Source organism: Alnus glutinosa, chromosome 5 (assembly GCF_958979055.1).
Source record: "Alnus glutinosa chromosome 5, dhAlnGlut1.1, whole genome shotgun sequence".
Taxonomy (NCBI): domain Eukaryota; kingdom Viridiplantae; phylum Streptophyta; class Magnoliopsida; order Fagales; family Betulaceae; genus Alnus; species Alnus glutinosa.
Window position 1 is genome coordinate 2,287,924 of NC_084890.1, and position 23,471 is coordinate 2,311,394.

Sequence of the window (23,471 nt, forward strand, 5' to 3'; positions counted from 1 at the left end):
AGGCTAAATTTGCTAGCCGAATGTAGCTATATTTTTACCCAAGTTTGCATCTCAACTAGCTAGTCGAATGTGAATTAAACTTATATGTCTAACAAGGGTAAGTGCCACGTGATGAAAGAATTAAATAGGCAAATTTAATTATTTAAGAGCTAACATGATAAGTGTAATTTGAATTATTACGCCAGTTTATCTGAGATTTATATAATAAAAACTATACTGCCCTTTTGCAGCACCCTTTTATTTTAATTTTTATAATCCTTTTCCTTTTAGCAAATTGCTTTATTGTTGACAGGCAATAAATCATTCCACACTACAGTTGGTGGGTGTCATGACTGGATGCAATATTAAATAGTTTAATCACAGACCTTATGTGGTTCAGTGGTTGTCTATGGCCATAGCTAAATTGGGTTAGCAGAATAAAATAAAGGCCAATGCGAGGTATTGGGCTGGACAAGAGGGCCCATTACAACTCATGGGCCATATTAAATCTGAGAATTCTTGATGGGTTTGCCGGTTTGGGTCAGATAGTTGCTGCGTAGAGCCTGGCATCCACCATAGCAACTTAACCTCATATATTTGAAGATTTTCATTCACTGGTTTCTGATTCACTTGGTCTACTTAGCTCTTTGAACAATTGGTCTATCTCCAAGATTCACATAATCGCTTCAACCCCCCCCCCCCCCCCCCTTTTTTTTTAAGCCTTCCCAATTGTTATTTTTATTTGCAGGACTCCCTTGATAGTGGGAAATGGGAATGACACTCTTTTGTAATTTGATTTTCTTGTTGCTTTCTTTATTCTCATGCATCAAAATAATGTAATAATGGGCTTCTTGAGTTGTCTATGTTATAATAGGACGGTAGAATTCATGTACAGTGAGAAATGATACACTTTCATCTTCTATACATCTAGTGTAAATCTTTATATAATTAGGTTTCAAATTCATCTATCGTAGAACTCCATATACTATTCTATATTCAAATTTAAAGCTACATTAACTACACTTACTCTTTCAATCTATCACCTAATTTGTAATGTCTTTCTAATGTTTTAATTTAGTTAATGTACCCTATTGATCTACTATTGAGGTGCACTGTTTCGCAAGTGAAAATGACAATAATACCCTCCTTAATATATATATATATATATATATATATATATATATATATATATATATATATATATATATATATATAATTAACAAAAAGCTAATTAATGGTTAAAAAATTCTCTCTTCTTTGTTTTTTAATTATATTTTTGTCATTTTGAGAGCAGAAGGAAAACATTTTAATCATAATGATAAATCAGTATGGTATATTAACCAAATTAAAAGATTAAAAAATATTACAACAGGAATAATAGATTGAGGGAGTTGTACGTAGAAGATGACATAATGAAATACAAAGTTAATCATCTACTACACCTCAGAAGAGCTTGCTTGCAAACTCTTCAGCGGCTTGCCCATTTCTTGAAGAATATAATACAGCAAGATGCTCGAGTTCTGATAGACTCCTGCCAAGCTGTAGAGCCACCTTCAGTTTAAGAACTTCCCCATTCTCTCTTCTCTCAACATCCCTCTCACCTATATTTGACTTGATAGTCTCTTCCATGAGCCTAAAGAATCCAGCACTGCTCCGGTACATCTCAAACACCATCCCTACTTGTCCACCATGCTCCAAAGTGTTTATAATGCTTGCTAAAGCTCTGGCATGATAAAGTTCATTGATCCTTTCTTTTTCACAAAAGACACCTTAAAGAAAGAGGTTTATTCAAGGCTTATAAAGCGCACAATCCAAGTATACCTTAGCAATGTGGGACTCTTAACACGCCCCCTCACGTGTGGCATTATTGTCAAAACACGTGTACAACGGGAGGGAATGCCTAACATTGTCAAAGGCCCTGAAGCTCTGATACCATGATAAAGTCAATGGACATTACTCTCAAAAGACACATTAAGAGATGAGAAGTGTCCATAACTTATAAAGTGTTCAGGTTATGTATCTCTTGGTGATGTGTGTTACTTTAACATAGCAATGACGGCAAGCATCACGGCCCATGTTGCCGGAGTAGTAGCGGACCCCAAAGCCACAATGCCAGTAAGTGCAGGTCGAGAAATTGCTAAGATCCTTCTAACTTTCAAGGCCTTTTTAGCCAACCTCAAGTACTCAGACGTATCCTTCCTCTCCAAAATCCCAACAATCTCTCTCATTACCCTCCTCCAACATTCTATCCCAGCCATTTCCATCTATTTCTTCCCAACCCTCTTTTCTTGTCTTTTTGGAGGCCACCATACTGTGGCTTCCACTGTTTTTGGAAATTTCTCAAGCATTGGACCTAGTAAAGGAAGTGGGTATGCTCTATCCAATGCCAAAACTTTCTCCATTGCTTCATTCACGTCTATGATGGTAGGATCTCGGAGGGACATTGTTGTTTGAATCTCTCCATGAAGCTGCTTAAATAACCTCACAGCATTGCACTGTTCTTCAGCTAGTTGAGATGGCTGGATCTTGTTCATCACCACTAACACGCCAGTGGCTGCTAGATACAGTATGGTAGAAGAAGCCTTTAGTGCCACAAGGCTGCAGGGTGTAGCACCATTTACATTGGTGGCTGCTAGTCCAGCCATCGTTGCAGCAGTTAAGAGTCATTGCATTAATGGAGGTTAAGAGGAAGTGGTTCCAATTGTCGCGTTGGGCTCCAACATTCTTGTGCGTCTCCACTCTATCAGCAACAGCCTCCATGATTGCATAAAGCTTAGCAGTTGTCAGCATGGCTGCCGGAGGATTTGGACTATGCCTCTTAGAAGTGTCAAGATTGATAATGGTGGAGGTGTAATCCTTCTCCATATCAGAGGTGGTTGCAGTACTTGTATAACCAGTTCTCTTGTCCAATTCCTCACCAACCAAGCAGATCTTTGGGATGGATAGAGGACTCATCTGGTTTTTCTGCGCACTGATTGTGGCTCTGATAATCCTTCTACAACTACAGGAGGAAGATGGAGCCAATGCGTAGAAGAATATTGGAGCTGAAAGGATTGCCATTCTCTCTATGACTATCTAATATTAATAATGGCCAGCTTGTATAGTGAGTTGGGATGGAGATATCCCTTTGGGAATCTATATATATGAGGAGGATACAGGGAAATGAATGATAGATGGAAAAAAAAAATTTAAATTTAGTCCTTAAGTTTTCATGCGATTTTAATCTAATTATTTTTTACTGTTTAATTAATTAATGGTATGACACATCAGACCAATTAATTAATGTCTTGTGACTCTTGTTTGTAGTGTCATATTGTCATGTGCCAATTCCGTGTCACGTGTGGCACAATTCGTATGTCACTTATATTTTTTTTTAATTAAAAAAATAACTTTTTATTTATTTATTTAAAGTACATTTATAATTTAAAGTAACTATGCCACTCAATACATATAGTTAACACATGACATGTCAAACGAAAGCCATGTAATAATAATTGATTGGTCTTACATGGCATACTGTCAATTATATAATTAGATAGTAAGTTGATTGAGAAATCTATTTGAAATTAGATGAAAATTTAAAAACCTAATTGTCGAAATTAAAAACTTAATAACTAAATTAGAATCACACAAAACCTAGCTAGCTACTAAGTTTAATTTTTCCCATGATGATAAAAAAAGAAAAAAAGAAAAAAGAAAAAAAAAAAAAAAAAAAGGGTCTTATTGTTGTAAGTATGAACATTACAAGCTCATGGCACTAGAAATTTGACCACTTGCCGATTTCACTATGCTGACTTTCTACACCCATGAGGAGTAGAACCTTGAAAGTTGTGGTGTTGAGTTTTGTATTAATTTCAGAAATAATTGTTGACATTTCAATGAGAATGAGACCACATGCATTTAATTATTATACATATAATATACATTAATGCTCTCAGCCAAAAAAAAAAAATCTATATTTACAAGAACCCTTTTAGATCTCCAATTTCCCGTCATGACTCTTTTCTCCTCCACACCTTCACCACCCAAATAAATTTTCCCTAACCTCATTTTGGTTCCTCATTTCCCTTTTCTCTTTAGTTTCAACAATACTTCTATTTGGAGTTTAGATCTCGGATCTACTGCAATCTCTCCAACCATAGAAATCACGCGTCTCTCCTCCTATTTTTGGCCAACACTCCACCGACGTTGCTACACGCGCCAATGCCCTTTTTGGTTTCTTATGGTAGATCCGACGGTTCTCTACCTCTACTCATTTAGCTCCCTTCTTGCGGAGCTCTTTTGCTACAAAGAAACTTTCAAATCCAGATATAAACCTTAAAATACACTGGCCTCGTTATTATTTGTTTCACAATCTTTGGTAGAGACTCATTACCTAAATCTACATTTATCTCTTAGTTTTCACATCTCTCTGTAGTTGGTTTGAAACTAAGAATTTTTCCAATGCTTTCTGCACTAGCAAATACCAACATGGGTTGCTACCGCCAGCATTGGCAGCATTCCTGATCACTCCTTCTATCTTGAGGATCCTCTCCAATGCTGTGGAATTAATTGATGCAATAGATCATGTTATTGTTTGGCCTTTATTTTGGTTATTTGTAATTTTATTTTGCTTCAGTCTGCTGTTGTAATTTTAATTTCACTCATCTATTTTTTTTTAAAAAAAACTATCTCCTAAAGTGGAGTTAAAATGACAAAATTTTCTTCCAAATTGGGTTGGATAAAATTTTGTCTAACTCAATCTATTAAACTGACATATATTCTTAGAGTATATGATTCTCATGTACATTTTTAACAAGATTAACAAAGCATGTGACATCTATGCTCCTTAGAATACTTTAAAGACATGTCAATTGAGTAGACTGAATTCGAGAAAATTTTTCGAACCCAATTTGAAAAAAACTTTATTCAGACTAAGAATCTTTAGAAGTTCAACATATTATTTCACTTGTTTAATACAAGGAATGTGAATAACCAGTGATTTTGTCCAGGGCATTTCATTTTTTAGCATTTATCTCCATTAAACTGGAGATATTAAAATCAACCACCCTGGTTAACAAGACAGTCGATTTTCAGGCTAAGTTTGCAATGAATGTTGTAATCTCCATTAAACTGATGCTGATCTTAAGATGATTTACAATGAATTCTCTACATTTCTTTCTAAAATAGCTAATTAAAAGCTACTTTTTTTCTATTTTAACTAATAACTTTTCAAATGCACTCTATATCATATTATTTATTCTTTCTCTATATTATTTGAATATTCTTTCTTTGATGAAAGAGAAAAGGTGAGAGAAATGAATAAAGAAAAAGAGAGTGGGAGAGAGAAAAGCATAGCATACTCATGCATTAATATACAGTACTTTCCCACATTTGAAGAAGTATTATAGCTCGACTACAAAATGCATTTGGTTTAGAGAATTGGATGGATACATTTTTTAGGCTTTTGGTTAACTAGTTCACATACAACTCTAAAATGCATCAACTACTTTGAGTGCTCTAAGTTGTTTGGTTAAAATACTTCTAGTCAATAACATGATATTCAACCCTCAACCAAGGCAAGACGCAAAGTTAGATCAACATCAAGGAGCAATCCCAGAATCCTCATCCGGGATGGTATCAAAGCACTATGTCACAAGTTTGAGTCACGGAGAAAGGGACCTTTAGGCTAGATTAAAAAATCTTAATTTTATACATGGACATAGTATTAAGCAATTAAATATTGATAGATGTGTAGAGGCGTCAAAAGGAGAAAGGGCTTCCATCGAGTCCGTGACAATAGATTGCGTCACCGCGGACATCGGATTTGAAAGTGTAGTGTAATGTTACAATCCTAAAGGTTAAGGGTTTAACCAAATCAATATCCAATAATCTTAAAACTTTTAGATCAATAGTTAAGCCCCGGCCCTTAGGACTGTCACCCTCACATGCATGTATGGGCTCATAGCAGGTAAGAAAATACAGCTAGGATAATACATATATGCATGAAGGATTTTGAAACTATAAATGACTAATGCCCAGGGAATCCCAAATCATGATAAATAACTAAACAGATAAAAGAGTTAGGATTTATTTTTGAATACATGACGGCACAAAAGACATCATGAACCACAGAGAAGTGGCACAAACTGTGAGCATGAATCTTACACATTAATTATTTATTCATTTGGCCTTCGTCAATGTCAAAGATCTTGCTCGTAGATTCAAAAATATTCCCCTGATAGAAAAATTGAAAAAAAGAAACGCCCGTCATAGACTCATAATGGTATTAATAGAAAGGAAAAGTTAACAGATGTTAGGGAGTGGTGCATAAGAGAGATAGAGTATGTACCAGCCAAATGCTACTAAGCTATGGAAAATGACACGAAACTGCAGCGGCACATACTGGTGATTTACCCACCCGACAACCGGCCAGAACTGCAGTTAGAAATAATCAAGGTAATATTAAGATATGAGTTATGTTCTTAAACAGTGTATCACAATAATTCATAATGAGAAAAGGGCAATACCGTCCATGCCGTAAGCTGCACCGATGGATAATTCTTCTTAATATTAGTTTTCACATGCATCCAAGGTCTTCCTGCATTTCACAAATTTTTTTTTTAAAGATTATAAGCAGTAACTTTCACAGCTCTGTAGTGTTATATGATAGTTCATACATAGCCTATAGTCACATGCTTCTTTCAGGCTGACTCTTTTTGAAAACTAGGGAGTTGTTTGACTCCAAAATATATTTAAGAGTTCACATGAGAAATATTTCATTCTAACAAAGTAACAATACTTTCTTGCATGTGACTGGAGTGTGTTTCCATAAAACTCCCCCCCACCCCCCGGGGCAAAAAATATAAATATAAATACATATAATCTCTTACAATATCCCTTAGCTCCACTTATACATCTCACATGTACGGATCCCGTATATAATACTCACATGTAATACAGACTTACCCTCAATGATCGACCCATAGTAAATCATGAATAGTAAGTTGTTCCAAGGAGAAGATGTCAACTGTTCCAGCACCACCTGAAATAATTGATTAGGCAGTTTAGAACAACCTTGTCGCTGTTCTGCTAGGCTAGTGACTTAATAGATTAAATGACCAGCGGCTAATTATTAAAGAGTATTACTTCAATACAAGGCACCTAAAATCAAAAATCAGTACTTGATTAACCCTCATGCATTCTTGAACAGATAAGAAAGCAAACTTCTTTTTAAAATGAAAATTAAGGCGCGGTGGTTATGCATATGGTTACCAAGATAAAACAGAAGAACTGAGAATATTAAATTTTACTGTATTTGGGCTCCCAATGATTATGCTAAAATTCTGGATTAAGTATTCTTTACCTCTACCCACTAAGCAACCGACCATAGAATGAGGGTAGGTACCTTCTTAGCTACTGTTTTTGAATCCTTCTTGCCCTTGAAAATTTTATCCAGCATTATATACAGGAAATGCCCAAAAGGCCCAAGATAAACGGCTCCAAAAAGCTGCAGTTAGCTATGTTAGTAAAGATGGCTGGAAAGACAAATGAAACAGTAGATACACACATGAAAATCAATATATAAGTAGTTGACATGCATAAAACTCTACTACACTAGCATCTTTTCTCTTTAGTACATTCATATTTTCAGGTCAGAACAAAGAGTGTTTCAATACATACTCATCCAACCAAATTTCATGTACATTCTTTTAAAATTTTCAAATAGAAAGACATAAATTGTCACCTAATAATAACTTCAATTATGATTTTATATTGAAAATCAACCATGAGCACTCCAAGTAAGCATGATGTGATGTAAGCATTTTCCATTAGGGTACCATATCTTTGGTGTGCTCCATCCCCCTCACAACTGGGTTTGGTGATAATATACTTCTCCAGACTGCATGCCCAAATACAGAAACCCTCCTTGAGGGATTGAACTTCAGGCAGGTCAGGAAGTATCAAATGCAAATGTATGCCATTCCATTCACTTATAAGCCTGGACCCGATTCCCCACATTGTAATTTGAGCTTATCAGGGATTCACTCAAGAACCAATAGGGAACAGGGAAGGAATAGAGCATGAAGCCATGATCTTTACATTTCAACAGACACTATACCAAACTGTGCAACAGGAATAAACAATAAAAATAGAAAAAGCCTCAGTACTTGAAGTTTCTTGAAGTTTGGTGCCACGACATATGGTAGTGCTACTAAATGATTGAATAGCTTTGAAAAAGTGAGCAGGAAATTCAAATGGTAGAACTAAAAATAACCCAAGGGGACAAAACAAAAGCTTCCTGAGCTTCATCTTCTTAGGTGTTTATTGATTTTTCTGTCCAAGGTGCCTTGCCTCCATAGTTGAACCAGGAAATAAGGCAAAACAAAAATGTTGGTATTTTGGGTAAAATTTTCTGCATTCCAGAATATGCTGAATCTATATATAAATATTGTACTATACATAAATTATGGTAATTGGTCAATGATAAATCGTAAATTTCGCAGCCATAAATTTTTAAATAACATATAACAATTATGATATAGATATTCATTAAAAAAAAAAAAAAAAAAAAAAAAAAAAAAAAAAAAAAAAAAAAATCTCTTTCTCGTTTGCACTAGCACTATTCTAGCTCACATTAGCGTCTACAACAAATATTTGCCAACATTTTATCTTACAAAGAGAATCTTCAAAACTCTGATGATTTTTTTTTTTTTTGGATGAATTAAAACTTTTATAACCAAACACCAAAACATTACATCACTCCAGTAAAAACTGGACCTCTTCCAAAAGGAAACACCGACTCAACTACTGAAAACAGTAGCAAAATCAAAACTACAACACTAAAAGCTGCAACAAACAAACTACTGCACCAGCAGTAAAACGCAACTACAAACTCTGATGATTCTAAAGACCATAAATGCTAACCAACATAATGTGGCAATGAGAACATTATATTAGCGCACAAAGCAGTAAATTGTAACAGAAATAGTACCCACTAAAGCTAATGCTTCACTTCATTACTTGTTTATCTTCAAATTAGAAAGAGACTCAATGTCCCAGTGTCCAAACACAGAGCATCAACATGCTTACTTTGAGCTTTTAACATAATCAAAAGAAAACACAAAGCCCACATGTGCAGCCACAAACGTCGCATACCTTTAACAGAATTTGCAACTTTTAAGTAATTTGGATAAAAGGGGGGAAAAAAAAAAAGCGTTACCACTTTCAGAACAAGCCGTCTCAGCTGAATCTTCTGTATTCCAGTGAGCTTCTGAGAAACCAAATCACTAATCCCTGACAACACTCCGGCTGTAATTGCCTGATTTAATAACAAATTACACAGTATATCACACGGTGATTAATCAATGAGAAAAATAGAAACCCAATTCACAAAAGTGAAAAAGATACATACTCGAAACCCAGAAAAGAAAAACTGATCAAGATTCAGACTTTCACTTTTCTTCTACTTTCTTCCAATTTCCCATCAACCAAATAGGGGCTAAACGAAAAATTAAGCAAAATCATATGAGAGATAGACAAAGTGTCGACCTTGGTTCTCAGGGGGTGACGCTGAAGCTGCACCAAGTACTGGTGGAACAACCCCTTATTCGCACTCGATCCCATGCTTGATTTTGCTTCCAATTCGTTCGGATTTTCTTGCAAGAGAGAAAACACGCTTTTTTCCACTTCTTTGTTACAACTAGCGGAACCAAATGTAGTGCTGACTCTTTCAAAATATCTTCCAAAATAGTACCTCCAACTTACAAGTACCAAGTACTCCCGAGAAACATTTACCACGTTGTTAATAACTTAATTATATATATATATTAAATAAAGTTGTTATTTCTTTATTTTATTTTATTTTTTTTGAAGGGAAAGTGTAATCATTTCATTTTTTTTTTTTTTTTTTTGTGAGTACATTGCGAAGAAAAACAAAAACAAAGGAAAAAATAAAGTGGAGGGGGAGTCTTTTCCAAAACATGGAGGAAAAGATGAGGATAGAGGGGAAAGAATGGGAATGCAGCCAGAATGAATTCCGGTTGCGGCCCAATTTGCCACATGATGGGCACAGAAGTTTGCACTTCGGTTTACATGACTAGCTTTCCAGCTAGCTGTTGGTGGGATGATGGAGTGAATGATGGAAATGGTGGAAGCAATGCGTCAATCAATAGTAATTGCTGGTTGTTGAAGCGCCATTGTAACATTGAGAGAATCACCCTCTAAGATAAAAGAGGGTAACCCTAACGAAACTGCCAAATGAGCAGCCAGAATAGCAGCAGTAGCCTCACCATAAAGAGCAGAACAAGGAGGGCTAATGATGGAGGAACACTTGAGGGTAACAAAGATACAAATTACATGGACTCAACATAATACAAGTACCCCATTACAGTTATCCATAACACAGATTATACCAACAACTGCTACCAATAAGCCTAACCAACAGAAATGTGCCTCTACGTTGAGATATGAACATCTACTTGCACTATGGAATCGGTCACAAACCTGTGCTTAAAAGCAATGACCAGACTAAATCAAACCCAAAGCAAACTGTTAAATACAATCTGTCAAAAGCAAAAAAAACTCAAAGCAGGAACTGTCGTCGGAAGAACCACCACCGGAGACGGCGCGTGTAACACACGAGTTGCCACAGGACGAACCCCTGCAACATCTTAAAACAATAAAACCCCCGGGCACCACCAGACACGGCAAAGATACGAAACGTGGCCATCACGCACGGCCCAAAGTGTGTAGAACACCCTAGCGCGTGGATACCACACTCCGATCACCGCTGAGCTTTCCGGCCGTAGAAGGCAGCGTCTGAACCAGAGGACAACGATGAGCACGGCAAGGGGGTGCGTGTCGACTAGGGGGCTACGAAACAGCGCAGATCTAGGCTCAAAGAGTGATAAAAATTGAAACCCAACCAAGATCTTCCGCCAGCAGCACGATCGGCGGATTCTCCCCCTCCGACGCCTCTCTGAAATGTTTTCCTGCCAACCAAAGAAGACTAAAAAGAAAACTAAAAGACTACACAAACCTCCATAGTCCAAACAGACTAGAGGGACTAAAAGCCACCATTGGAACAAGTCCGGAGGACTCAAAACTCCAAACAGCCTTAGTGGCTGGGAGACTCTAGCCTTCGCTAAAAAAAATTAGGGAGGAACAAAACCTCTCTAGCCCAAAAAGGCTAAGAGAAGAAACAAAAACCGGGAGGAGGGAGGCTTGTAACCTCCCTCCCCCGGCAAGCAGCAAGAACCGGTAGGGAGAAGTTTCTGGAAAAAGGGGGAGGTCTTTGAGAGAGAGAGAGAGAGAGAGGTCTTTTTACCAAAATTTGGCAAAAATTCTTTTCAAAAAAGAAAAAGAAAAAAAAGGTAAGGCAAAAATTAAATATAATAAGAGATAGTTATATGTTTTGTTAAGAAGGATTTAGATGAATTGCACATAATTCTAATTTAAATTCTATTAAATATTAGTAATTGTGGTATTTTTTATATTAACTATTAAAAAAATATATATACATGATCACGTTTGTTTTCTATCTTTTGTTCTCCATTTTGAGAACAAATATGTCAATAAACTACTTAAAACATAAAATATATTTTTATATTTATCTTACACAGATAATTTTTTCAAACCAAAAATAAAAAATATCCATAAAATACATTAACAAATACACCCATATGTATGTTAACCAGATAGTTGCACCCTCTCAAACCTTGTCCTAGAGGGACGGTTTTTTTAATTAAATAATGTTATAAATCACATTTTTATTTCACTTATCAATCGGTCGTTAATTTTTTTTTTAAAATAAGGAGTAATTCAAAAGCTGATTACGGCTAACAAGTGAGAAGAGTAGGATGGCCTAGCTGCCTTATTGAGACCAAATCTTTGATTTAATCAACCAGTATGAGCATGTGGTAGCATATTCTGTTTTCCCTTTGTTGTCTCAGATATTAATTGGATTTATTAGCCGTCTGAATTCCTTAGGAAAAAGAGTTGGGAACCTTTATTGAATGGGTTTGGCCCGTTTGGGATGGACAAGTCAAACCCAATCTATTGTATTGTGGGGGCCCTCTTAACAAAGTCTACTTTGGAAGCCGGTTCGGATTGGAAAATACAAAAACAAACCAATAAAGTTTCCGGCTAGCTGATGTTATTTTGATTAATTATTTATTTTTCATGAAAAGATATTAATTTTTCATGGCCCCTAAAATCTAAAGGGTGTGAGATTTCAGCTGGAATTTATATGAGATTTACATAGTATATTATGTTATAATCGAACAATTTTTTTTCTTCTTCTCTAAATTAGGTTAAAAGAAATTCTTCTAACTTTATTTATTAAACTGACAGATTCTCAGAACACATGTTATTGGATTGAGATCCATGTGAAACATTTATTTAGCTAAATTATAGCGAATAAAGATTTCCATCAATCCAATATTGGAAGGAAATTTCTAAATTAACATGCATTTGCTATGGACTTATATTAAAGTAATTATAAAAATTATATTTTTATCTCATAATTATTCTATAATATTGTTACAAAATGACAGTTTCAAAAAAATTCTAATATATTTTTTCTTTTAACTTTTTAGTTATGACTAAGGGTGCGTTTGGGATTGCGATTTCGTAGACAATAAGTGCAATTTTAAACCAAATCGGATAACATAAATCGTTTGAGAACTGCATTTTTAAAAATTGCGATTTGAAAAAGCAGAAAATCTGATTTTTCAAATCGCATGTAAGATGGTGTTTTTTTGAAAACGCAAAATTTTAAATGCTAAACTACGGTTTTGCCAAATGCTTAACTGCATTTTTAAAAATTATTTTTTTCAAATCGCACGTTTTAAAATCGTGATTTTAAATCGCACTTTTTGAAATCGTATACTCAAACGGAACTAATTCAAAGATTAATTAAACGTCATTTGAACAACGAAAAGACTGGTCTAAAGGTTTATGGGGGAGTATAAGTAAATATTATAAAATAATTATAATATAAAATGTAATATTTGACCTCCTGTTAGAGTTAGAGATAGCCATATTGGGTGATCCACAATAAAAGAAAGAAACTAAAAAGGTATGTAGAGTGTAGCGATGGACAATTTCAGTTTTATTAGCTTGACCAGTTTTAACGAGTTTTGCTTCGTCCCATGAGAGACCCGGCAAATACAAGGGAGGAAATTTTGGACTTGAAAATTATGAAAAGCGAATGGGTCAGCCAAGGGGCTGAGTCCACCCACTCGATCAGCTGGTCAATATTTTCCGTATTTGACCCCGCGAGTTGTACTTGTTCAATCGAATACTATAAATAGGCCTCAACCACACCCTCCTTAATTATCCTCATTCCTTCATTCTCAACCTTCCCACTTTCCCCACAACACATACGTACACCAGAAAAGCTCGCTAAAACAAAACCTCAATCAATCAAATGGCTTCAACTCTGCGATTATCTTCTTCTTCCATGAAAATCAATTCTGCTATTCATGTCCCAAAACTTAAACTTCCAAAACTGATCCCTTATTTCTCTGTTCCAAAAATACCAACAAGAAAGCTGCAGGTCCAGGAATTGAATCTAAGGGACGCGTTCATAAAGATAGCCCCGGTTGAAAAGATCGACGTCATCACTACAGCACCAATCGATGATAAATCACCCAACTCCAACGCCATTGCAACTACCCAACTCTATGCCATCTTAGAGGCCGTGTCTGACAGGGTGGAGATGCACGCAAACATTGGAAAACAGCGTGAAAACTGGAATACCCTTCTTCTCAACTCCATCAACATGATTACTCTCACTGCTGCCACCATGGCTGGTGCTGCAGCCATTGCTGGCCCCGGAATGCCCCTTTTAGCCCTTAAATTATCGTCCACTCTCTTGTATTCTGCTGCCACGGGGATGTTGCTTATGATCAACAAAATTCAGCCTTCACAACTTGCAGAGGAACAACGTAATGCCACGAGATTGTTCAAGCAGCTCCAGAGCCAAATCCAGAGTATGCTGTCTCTCGGGACTTCATCTCAAGAAGATGTGAAGGACGTGATGGAAAAGGTCTTGGCCCTCGACAGAGCCTACCCACTTCCCTTGTTAGGAGCAATGCTTGACAAATTCCCTGCAAAGTACGAGCCTGCTGTTTGGTGGCCTTCAAAAAAACTCCAGAAAAAAAACAAGTCACGTGAAGGAAATCATGTACAGCAAGAGAAGAATGGGTGGAGTGAGGAACTAGAAGGAGAAATGCGAGAGATCGTTGAGGTGGTGAAAAGAAAGGACATTGAGGACTATGAAAGGCTGGGCAACCTGGTGTTGAAGATCAACAAGGTTTTAGCCATCGCAGGGCCATTACTCACAGGCATTGCAGCCGTTGGGTCTGCTTTTGTTGGTAACGGGTCATGGGCTACAATGGTAGCGGTGGCTGCGGGGGCTTTAGGTAGCGCGGTTAATGCATTCGAGCATGGTGGCCAAATTGGTATGGTGTTTGAGATGTACAGAAACTGCGGTGGCTTCTTCCGGCTACTTCAAGAATCAATAGAAACCACGGTTGAGGAAAAAGATATGGAAAAAAGAGAAAACGGGAAGTTGTTTGAAATGAACGTGGCTTTGAAACTGGGGAGAAGCTTGTCACAGCTCAAACAACTTGCCAGAAAGTCAGCCTCTACACGTATGGATGGAAACTCCGTAGATGAATTCGCTAGCAAGCTGTTTTAGTTTAAGAATCCTCATAGTTATTCTTTGATTGTTTGATATTTGTACAAACCAATTGTTTATACAAATTACCTGTAACATACATAGAAAAATTCTAATTCTGATAAAATTTTATCTCAGCTAATTCTGCAAAAGCCAAAAAGGAGTGTCCAAAAGAACATACATTTTTTTAGTACTTTCTTGCCAAAGAAACTAAACTGATCATCACTCAACACCAAAGCAAACATCTTAATTCAGAGCCTCGTGCCAAAGACCTCAATTCCTTTTTGTCATCTCGTGCCAAAGACTTGAATAAAGTCAATAAACCAAAAAATGGAACAACGACGTCGTCTATATGATCGAGTTCGGATCAAATTTCAAAAGCTTGTAAATCTTAATTAGTTATTCGATTGGTACATGCACTCTTTTACCTCACGAACAATGGGCAGGACGTACACTTCAATGAAAAAAAATGCTTGGCTTACTATAATTTTATTACAATCTCTTCATAAACTCATCTAAAAGTTCACATTTTATGTAAACTAGCATGTAACCCGCGTCATGCGTGGGTCTTTACTAATTAAAACTGCATAACAAATTAAAACGTTACATTTAATTTAAGAAACAAAATAAAAATTTAGAAATAAGATTGAAATACGTAAATGTATATTGTAAATTATCTTGTAAGGAATCAAAATAAATCACATGCATTCAAATTCTTTTTTTTATAAGTAATCACATTATTCAATTTTTATAGAAGTATATTCAAGAAACCTTTTACCTAATATATGAATTCACAAAAACAAAGAACAAAATAGTGTAGTCACATCATTGCTATAACTTGTATTCAATATTTACAAAAAAAAAAAAACAAAAGAAAATTTTGTTAACAATTAACATATTTAAACTAAAGAAAATCTCACTCTCACCGTAATAAAATAATGAATAATTAACCATTTATAAACCATCAAACATGAAGCCAAATATTATATAGTCATTTTTATAAATATCATTTTCTTATTACCTTTAAAATTGAGGGCAATATGACATGAAGTGTAACTCATACAACATTCTAGAGGTGTATATATGTAAAGATTGCATGTATAGCGTAAAAGAAACTACATTTAGAACAAAAAATAATTAAGGACAAAAAATTGAAATGCAAGATTTGTATTTTTTGTATATTTTACTCGGTTTCAATGAAACTAATAGGTATAGGAAGAAGTCCCGACAAAATGAGATTTTCTTTTTCTTTTTCTTTCGACCGTCCTTCACATATTTATCATAAAAGAAGCACAAAAAAGAAGAAGCAATAATATATAAATTAGAACATAAAATAAGGACAAAAAATGAAAACAGATGACAAACGAAAAAAAATGAAAATACTCATTTAGTATAAAAATAATTTTATTTTTCTTTTATTGTATATTTTCTCCAATTACAATAAATTCAAAGCCTCATATATAGGTATAGGAAGAAGGTATGTCTAACAGAGATTCTTTTTTTTCCGACAATTCCTTGCATATATAAGTTAAAAAAAAAAAAAAAAAAAAAAACTACATTTAGAACAGAAATAAAAATAATATATAAATTAGAACAGAAAATAAGGATAAAATATGAAAATGGACAGTAAATAGAAATTGGAAAAATACTCCTATAATATAAAATAACTGCATTTTTTGTATATAAATTATAACATCAAATAAGGGGAAAAAAAAAAATGAAAAAGGACGACCAACGGCAAACGAAATATACTCATAATAGGTTTTTTTTTTTTTTTTTTTTTTTTTTTTTTTTTTTTTGGGTTCCAATGAAATTCATACCTATAGATAGGAATAAGTTCTGTCAAATAAAGATTTTTTTTTTTTTTTTTTTTATGATCATCCTTTGCATATATAATGTTAAAAATAAAATAAAATATATATATAAACTACTTTTAGAACATAAATAAAAATAATATATAAATTATAACCAAAAAAAAAAAAAAAAGGATAACAAACTAACATGACCTTAAAAAATAAAGACAAAAAATAAGAAGAGAAATTACTCAAATAATGAAAAATAATTATTTGCTGTATATTTTCCCGATTCCAAGAAAGCAAACAAAAATTATGGAGTATATGTATATATATCCCAAATTTTTGCTATAGTCTAAATAAAAAACCACTTATACAAGAGAATAAGAAAGTAAGAGTATTATTTATTTCAACAAAAAACAAAGAATCAAACATACTAATATAACATAAAATAACTGTATTTTATGTATAATTTTTCCCATTCTAATGAAACCTAGAAAGCAATATTGTCTATCGATTAAGTATGTAAACAATGTGTATTACACGTTCCAAAAAAAAAAGGATTTAAAAAATTAATAAATAATAGTGTAAACTAAAAAAATGTCATACCTTGTGCAAAACACAACGATGTGAATCTTTCTTTCTCACCATAATTTTACTAAATTTACTATAAAATTTACCAAAGAAAAAATAATAAATTAGAAGGAAAAAAAAAAAGAAGAGGAAAGGAATAAGAAAATCACAGAAAAAAAAAGGAAATACTAATCATATATTGCATAAAGGCATTTTCTAACCTTTGTTTTTTTACAAAGGAAATAAAATCTAGAAATGAATCATTACGTTTAATACGGTAGAGTAAAGATTTAAAGAATCCTGTAAGCCTTTCGCTTCTGGCTTTTGAATAATGAGAGTGATAATAATAAATTAATAATAATACAATACATGAGGAATTTGAGAGGGATTCATATCCTACAAAATGTTGTCAGAGGCGATGAGTCAAGTTAAATTCTCAAGTAGCGTTTGTTTCTATTGAAACAAAAAAATTTACTGTATATTTTGTATAGAACGATTTTGTAAAGGTAAAAAGAAATGAGCATACAATCATAATCTTTTTCTTTTTATTTTTGAGAAAAGCATAACATCATTCGCAAGAACACAACAAAACACTAATTAAAATAAAATAAAATCATATAATCGTAAATCAAAAAATATATATGATCCCCACAAATCTGTAGAGAGAGAACCTTTTGGTTGATCATATTTGAAGACGAACTCCAAGGGGCAGTAGATAGTTTTGAATTTTGTACAGAGAACGATTTTGTAAAAGGTTGTGATTTTGAGAGTGCAGTAAACAGTTACAGTTATTATGAAACACTACTTTCTAGTTTTAGTTAGTTTGTAGAAAAAAATAACTTATGCATAATGAGTTGGCTCCCATGTTTAACACTAAAATAGGGTTCAAATTTTTTTTTTTTTCGAGAGAAAAATTAGGGATTCAGTTTTTATTTAGCATGCAAATAGGGATTGAGTTTACTATCACATTTTAATACAACCCTAAACTCACCGTTTAACTTAAAATGAACACTTGGAAGCATTTTAAGATGCTGCTTGTCTGAATGTTATGCAATCTTTTTAGTGATTCTCCTATTATATATATATGATTAAATATATAGCAGTTAACATACAAATATATATATATATATATACAAATGTGGTTAATGCTAGAAACTACATTTTCATCCCAATACTATTCTACTTGGCTTGCTAATATGCCAAAGGCAATCAACCATTGGACTACTTTTTTTTTTTTAAACAATGGCCATTTTTTTTTCTTTTTATATATATTTTTAATTTTTCTTTTTCTTTTCATATCAATTTTTAATTAAAGGATACGTATCGTCTTCTAATTAGGTAGGACATGACAGCTCCATTAGCGTTTTTAAATGCCGTAAATAAGCTTTTAAATGTTTTAAAATGATGGCATATCATAAGGGGATCGGGTTACCCCAAGTGATAAATTGGTTTATGGATTTGAAAATAAAAATTTGAAATTTGTTGACATTTTTGGAAACACCAAAAAAATTTATGGATTTTTCTTGGGCTTTTTTTTTTTTTTTCTTTTTAAATGCCACTAAATTGTGAACATAAATAAAAACAAAAATTAAAACTACCAAAACAATTTCTTCAAGCAAAACTTAATTCTCTTGAATAAGAAAAGAAAGCTAGCATATCAAGATCGGGATAGCTGAAAATTAACCGAAGAAAAAAGAACAAAACAAAAACAGAAATATCACTAAGAGAAATAAGAAGAAAACCAAAAAGTATGTATAAAATCTCGTTTTAAAGATTCAAAAATTATAAAGAGTAAATTTAAAAGCCTCGATCAGTCAAACGCAGGCCTTCCAGTCCTCCTTGGTTGTCTCCTTTGCAATGTCCTTTCTGATCTTCTTCGTCGTCATGCATGCACCATTGCACCTACTCTGAGAAACAATTAAACAAAGGAATCGAGTTGCAGATGAAGAAACAAAAAGGCGGTGAGAGAGAGGCCAGGTGAAGGGTTTATAAAAGTGATTTGATAAAAAGTCATACCTTAATGATCACCTTTGAAATATTTTTCCCCCAAAGAATTTGCACTCTTAATTAGTATAACGCTCCAGGAAATACTTAATTAGAACCCTTATATATACGAGGGCAAACAACAGATCGATGTCTAAGTCACTTGAACTATAAGATAGCTATCACTACATACATCATACGATTCATACCACAATAATAACCAAAGCAAATGCTAAAACATTATAATATAACTTAACCAAAAAATAATATCGAGTATCTCGGTCGAAGATAGGTTACCAAATTAAATCAAATATCAAAATATTACAACCTCAAATTCTAAAAGTCTTAATGTCATCAAATATAAAAGATGAAAGATAAGTACTACGTACAACTCAAGTCTAATAGATAGATATCTGAAAAAATAAAACACCATATTACGTACTTGAACCCCAATAAAAGAAACAAACCAAGCGAATGTCTACTAATTACCTATCCTCTTTTTGTTTTTTGTTTTAAATTAGATTTATTCTAGGAGAACTTTAATCATAAGTTATAACTTTTTAACTTTCACCTCATTTAAAAAAATATACATAAACTTTAAAACGTCTTAATTTATAGTATTTATTTTTCAGAAAGTTTCAATCTTAGTCATCCGTTAAAATTTTTCGTTAAATTCTATTAAAATTCTCAAAATATCCTTGTGTTTTTTTTTTAAAAAAAAATTTATAAAATTTTTCAAAGGTTTAGGCATGGGTATTTTCGCAAAATTCGTTAAATTTCAACCAACACCGAAAATTCTAACGGAGGAATGAGATTAAAACTTTCTGAAAAATGGATACCCTAAATTGAGATGTTTTAAAGTTTAGGTATATTCTTTCAAAATGAGTGAAAGTTCAGGAGTTATAAGTGAAGTTCTTCCATTTTTTTTTTAGAGTTATGCTATTTGCACACACTCATCTTGTACATACATTATACAAATTTGTAATGGGTGTGAGACCTATGCATATAGAACCTATGTAGAATGAGTCTTACATGCATTAAATATTTCACACCCATTGTCATGAGTGTGTGTACAAAGTATGTATTTACAAATATCACTTTTTATTATTATTATTATTATTATTATTATTATTATTATTATTATTATTATTATTATTGTTTTCAAATTCATTATTAAATAACTCAAAACACAAATATTTTTCAAAACACAAATACTTTTCAAAATACTTTGTAAAACTAAAAACAAAAAAACAACCATCCAAATACACTAACAAACATAGACCAAGTTTTATAGTAACGAAAAATATTAGTTGTATAATTAGTTGAATTAGCTTACTTGGTTAACTACGTCGCATGAGATTTGAGACCCAATGCAAAAGCGAGTAAAATTTTGAAATTGAAAATTACGAATAGGGAATTGGTCAGCCAATAGGCCGAGTCAAGCAAGTCAGCCAGTCAATATTTTCCGTATCTGACCCCGCCCTTCATTTCAGTTGTTGTTCAATCGAATACTATAAATAAGCCTCAGCCACACCCTCCCTATCCTCCATTCTCAACCTTCCCACTTTCCCTACAATACATACCCACACCAGAAAAGCTAAGAGAAAACATCAATCAAATGGCTTCGTTACAAGCTTCAGCTCTACGATTATCTTCGTCTTGTTGTTCCATGAAAATCAATTCTGCTATTCATGTCCCAAAACTTCCAAAAGTGATCCCTTATTTCTCTGTTCCAAAAATACCAACAAGAAAGCTGCAGGTTCAGGAATTGAATATAAGGGACGCGTTCATAAAGATAGCCCCGGTAGAAAAGATCGACGTCATCACTACAGCACCAATCGATGATAAATCACCCAACTCCAACACCATTGCAACTACCCAACTCTATGCCATCTTAGAGGCCGTGTCTGACAGGGTGGAGATGCACGCAAACATGGGAAAACAGCGTGAAAACTGGAATACCCTTCTTCTCAACTCCATCAACATGATTACTCTCACTGCTGCCACCATGGCTGGTGCTGCAGCCATTGCTGGCGCCGGAATGCCCCTTTTGGCTCTTAAATTATCGTCCACTCTCTTGTATTCTGCAGCCACGGGGATGTTGCTTGTGATCAACAAAATTCAGCCTTCACAACTTGCAGAGGAACAACGTAATGCTACGAGATTGTTCAAGCAGATCCAGAGTCAAATCCAGAGTATGCTGTCTCTCGGGACTTCAACTCAAGAAGATGTGAAGGACGTGATGGGAAAGGTCTTGGCCCTCGACAGAGCCTACCCACTTCCCTTGTTAGGAGCAATGCTTGACAAGTTCCCTGCAAAGTACGAGCCTGCTGTTTGGTGGCCTTCAAAAAAACTCCAGAAAAAAAACAAGTCACGTGAAGGAAATCATGTACAGCAAGAGAAGAATGGGTGGAGTGAGGAACTGGAAGGAGAAATGCGAGAGATCGTTGAGGTGGTGAAAAGAAAGGACATTGAGGACTATGAAAGGCTGGGCAACCTGATGCTGAAGATCAACAAGGTTTTAGCCATCGCAGGGCCATTACTCACAGGCATTGCAGCCGTTGGGTCTGCTTTTGTTGGTAACGGGTCATGGGCTGCGATAGCAGCGGTGGCTGCGGGGGCTTTAGGTAGCGCGGTTAATGCATTCGAGCATGGTGGCCAAATTGGTATGGTGTTTGAGATGTACAGAAACTGCGGTGGCTTTTTTCAGCTCCTCCAAGAATCAATAGAGGCCACACTGGAGGAAAGAAATTTGGAGAAAAGAGAAAACGGGAAGTTGTTTGAAATGAATGTGGCTTTAAAACTGGGGAGAAGCTTGTCACAGCTCAAACAACTTGCCAGAAAGTCAGCTTCTACACGTATGGATGGAACCACCATAAATGAATTCGCTAGCAAGCTTTTTTAGTTAAAGATTTTGTGCATAGCTATTCTTTGATTCTTTGATTATTAATTTGTACAACCAATTCTTTGTACAAATTACCTGTAACATAGAAAAATGCTAATTCAATTCTGATCAAATTTTATCTCAGCTACTTCTGCAAAAGCCAAAAATGATTGTCCTAAAGAACATAAAACTTTTACGACTGTGGCTGATATGAACAGGAGAACTTGTATATATATTGATTGGTTGAATGCCAGGAATTCCAGACATGTGGTCCGGATTGGACGGCTTACATTCTCTGAAGTGCTTGAACATACCGTAAACAAGCGAGTGTAGGGAGGACTCGATCGAATTCAATCCTATCTAGGTGTATAATTGACGTAGCGGAAGATCAACATCTTCTGAATTATGTGTGCTCAACAAATAAATATTGAGAGAACTTCAAATTGATTTTTATTTTTGCCCATAACTTCGAGATACCACATATTATTTTATAATTATATTTAAAAAAAAAATTAATGCTCATATAGACATTATTATGAGAATTAGCATGATATTTATGCGTTTTGAATAATTATCATGCATATTTTGACATCAAAAAGTTTTCTCATAGTAATTTAATGTCTCAGGAGTTTAATTTGATCAATATACATACTCAAGCTCGTTACAATATTTATTCATGTGGAGCATATTAATTTTTAGAGTTATACGTTCTTTATTTTATATTTAATATTTATTTCAATCACATAATTGATTATTGCATGCTGATATTGTTTTATAATTGGAAAATAATACCAGAGAGACAAACCGAGCTTATTATCAATTAATTAATTCCGGGAGCGTTATACGAAGAGTGCAAATTCTTGGGAGAAAAATATTTCAAAGGTCGATCAATAGGGAATAACTTTTTATCAAATCACTTTATAAGGTTTATATGTGAGACATCTCCTTTTATAAACCCTTCACCTCTCTCTCACTGCCTTTTTGTTTCTGCATCGATCTGCAACTCGATCGATTCCTTTGTTTAATTGTTTCTTAGAGTAGGTGCATGCATGACGACGAAGAAGATCAGAAAGGACATTGCAAAGGAGACAACCAAGGAGGACTGGAAGGCCTGCGTTTGACTGAGGCTTTTAAATTTACTCTTTATAATTTTTGGATCTTTAAAACGAGATTTTATACATCCTTTTTGGTTTTCTTCTTATTTCTCTTAGTGATATTTCTGTTTTTGTTTTGTTCTTTTTTCTTTGTTTAATTTTCATCTATCCCGATCTTGATATGCTTCTTTCCTTATTCAAGAGATGTTTTGCTTGAAGAAATTGTTTTAATTTGGTAGTTTTAATTTTTTGTTTTTATTTATGTTCATAATTTAGTGGCATTTAAAAAAAAAAAAAAAAAGCCCAAGAAAAATCCATAAAATTTTTTTGGTGTTTCCAAAAATGTCAATAAATTTCAAATTTTTATTGGCGTTTTTTAAACGCCCACAAAAACCAATTTCCAACGTAGGGTAACCTGATCCCCTCATGATATGCCATGCATCATTTAAAAACATTTAAATGCTTAGTTACGGCTTTTAAAAACGCTAATAGTGATGTTA

At 34.1% G+C, this 23,471-nt stretch overlaps 3 protein-coding genes and 1 pseudogene across 3 annotated transcripts; 2 read left to right on the forward strand and 2 right to left on the reverse strand.

Annotated features, from left to right (window-relative positions):
- Positions 1–1,873: 1,873 nt before the first annotated feature.
- On the reverse strand, positions 1,874–3,039 carry LOC133868218 (probable F-box protein At4g22030; annotated as a pseudogene).
- Positions 3,040–5,986: 2,947 nt separating this feature from the next.
- LOC133868636 (peroxisomal membrane protein PMP22) lies at positions 5,987–9,712 on the reverse strand. The gene is made up of 7 exons (XM_062305565.1): positions 9,511–9,712; positions 9,182–9,280; positions 7,367–7,468; positions 6,928–7,003; positions 6,489–6,559; positions 6,311–6,396; positions 5,987–6,196 (listed from the first exon to the last, which is right to left on the reverse strand). The coding sequence occupies exons 1-7, from the start codon at positions 9,583–9,585 to the stop codon at positions 6,142–6,144; spliced, it is 564 nt and encodes a 187-aa protein (XP_062161549.1). The 5' UTR covers positions 9,586–9,712; the 3' UTR covers positions 5,987–6,141.
- Positions 9,713–13,321: 3,609 nt separating this feature from the next.
- Positions 13,322–14,759, forward strand: LOC133869555 (probable F-box protein At4g22030). The gene has a single exon (XM_062306582.1). The coding sequence runs from the start codon at positions 13,391–13,393 to the stop codon at positions 14,663–14,665; it is 1,275 nt and encodes a 424-aa protein (XP_062162566.1). The 5' UTR covers positions 13,322–13,390; the 3' UTR covers positions 14,666–14,759.
- Positions 14,760–20,559: 5,800 nt separating this feature from the next.
- On the forward strand, positions 20,560–21,922 carry LOC133869717 (probable F-box protein At4g22030). Its single transcript, XM_062306790.1, has one exon. The coding sequence runs from the start codon at positions 20,612–20,614 to the stop codon at positions 21,896–21,898; it is 1,287 nt and encodes a 428-aa protein (XP_062162774.1). The 5' UTR covers positions 20,560–20,611; the 3' UTR covers positions 21,899–21,922.
- The last annotated feature ends 1,549 nt before the right edge of the window (positions 21,923–23,471 follow it).

Excerpts from the sequence above, each read along its gene's own strand:
- LOC133869555 (XM_062306582.1), top strand. The coding sequence starts at position 13,391 with ATGGCTTCAACTCTGCGATTATCTTCTTCTTCCATGAAAATCAATTCT.
- LOC133869717 (XM_062306790.1), top strand. The coding sequence starts at position 20,612 with ATGGCTTCGTTACAAGCTTCAGCTCTACGATTATCTTCGTCTTGTTGT.
- LOC133868636 (XM_062305565.1), bottom strand. The coding sequence starts at position 9,585 with ATGGGATCGAGTGCGAATAAGGGGTTGTTCCACCAGTACTTGGTGCAG. Across the intron at positions 7,469-9,181 it reads GACGGCTTGTTCTGAAAGTG|CTTTTTGGAGCCGTTTATCT; the intron begins GTAACGCTTTTT and ends AGCTAACTGCAG. Across the intron at positions 6,397-6,488 it reads TGCAGCTTACGGCATGGACG|TTCTGGCCGGTTGTCGGGTG; the intron begins GTATTGCCCTTT and ends TTCTAACTGCAG.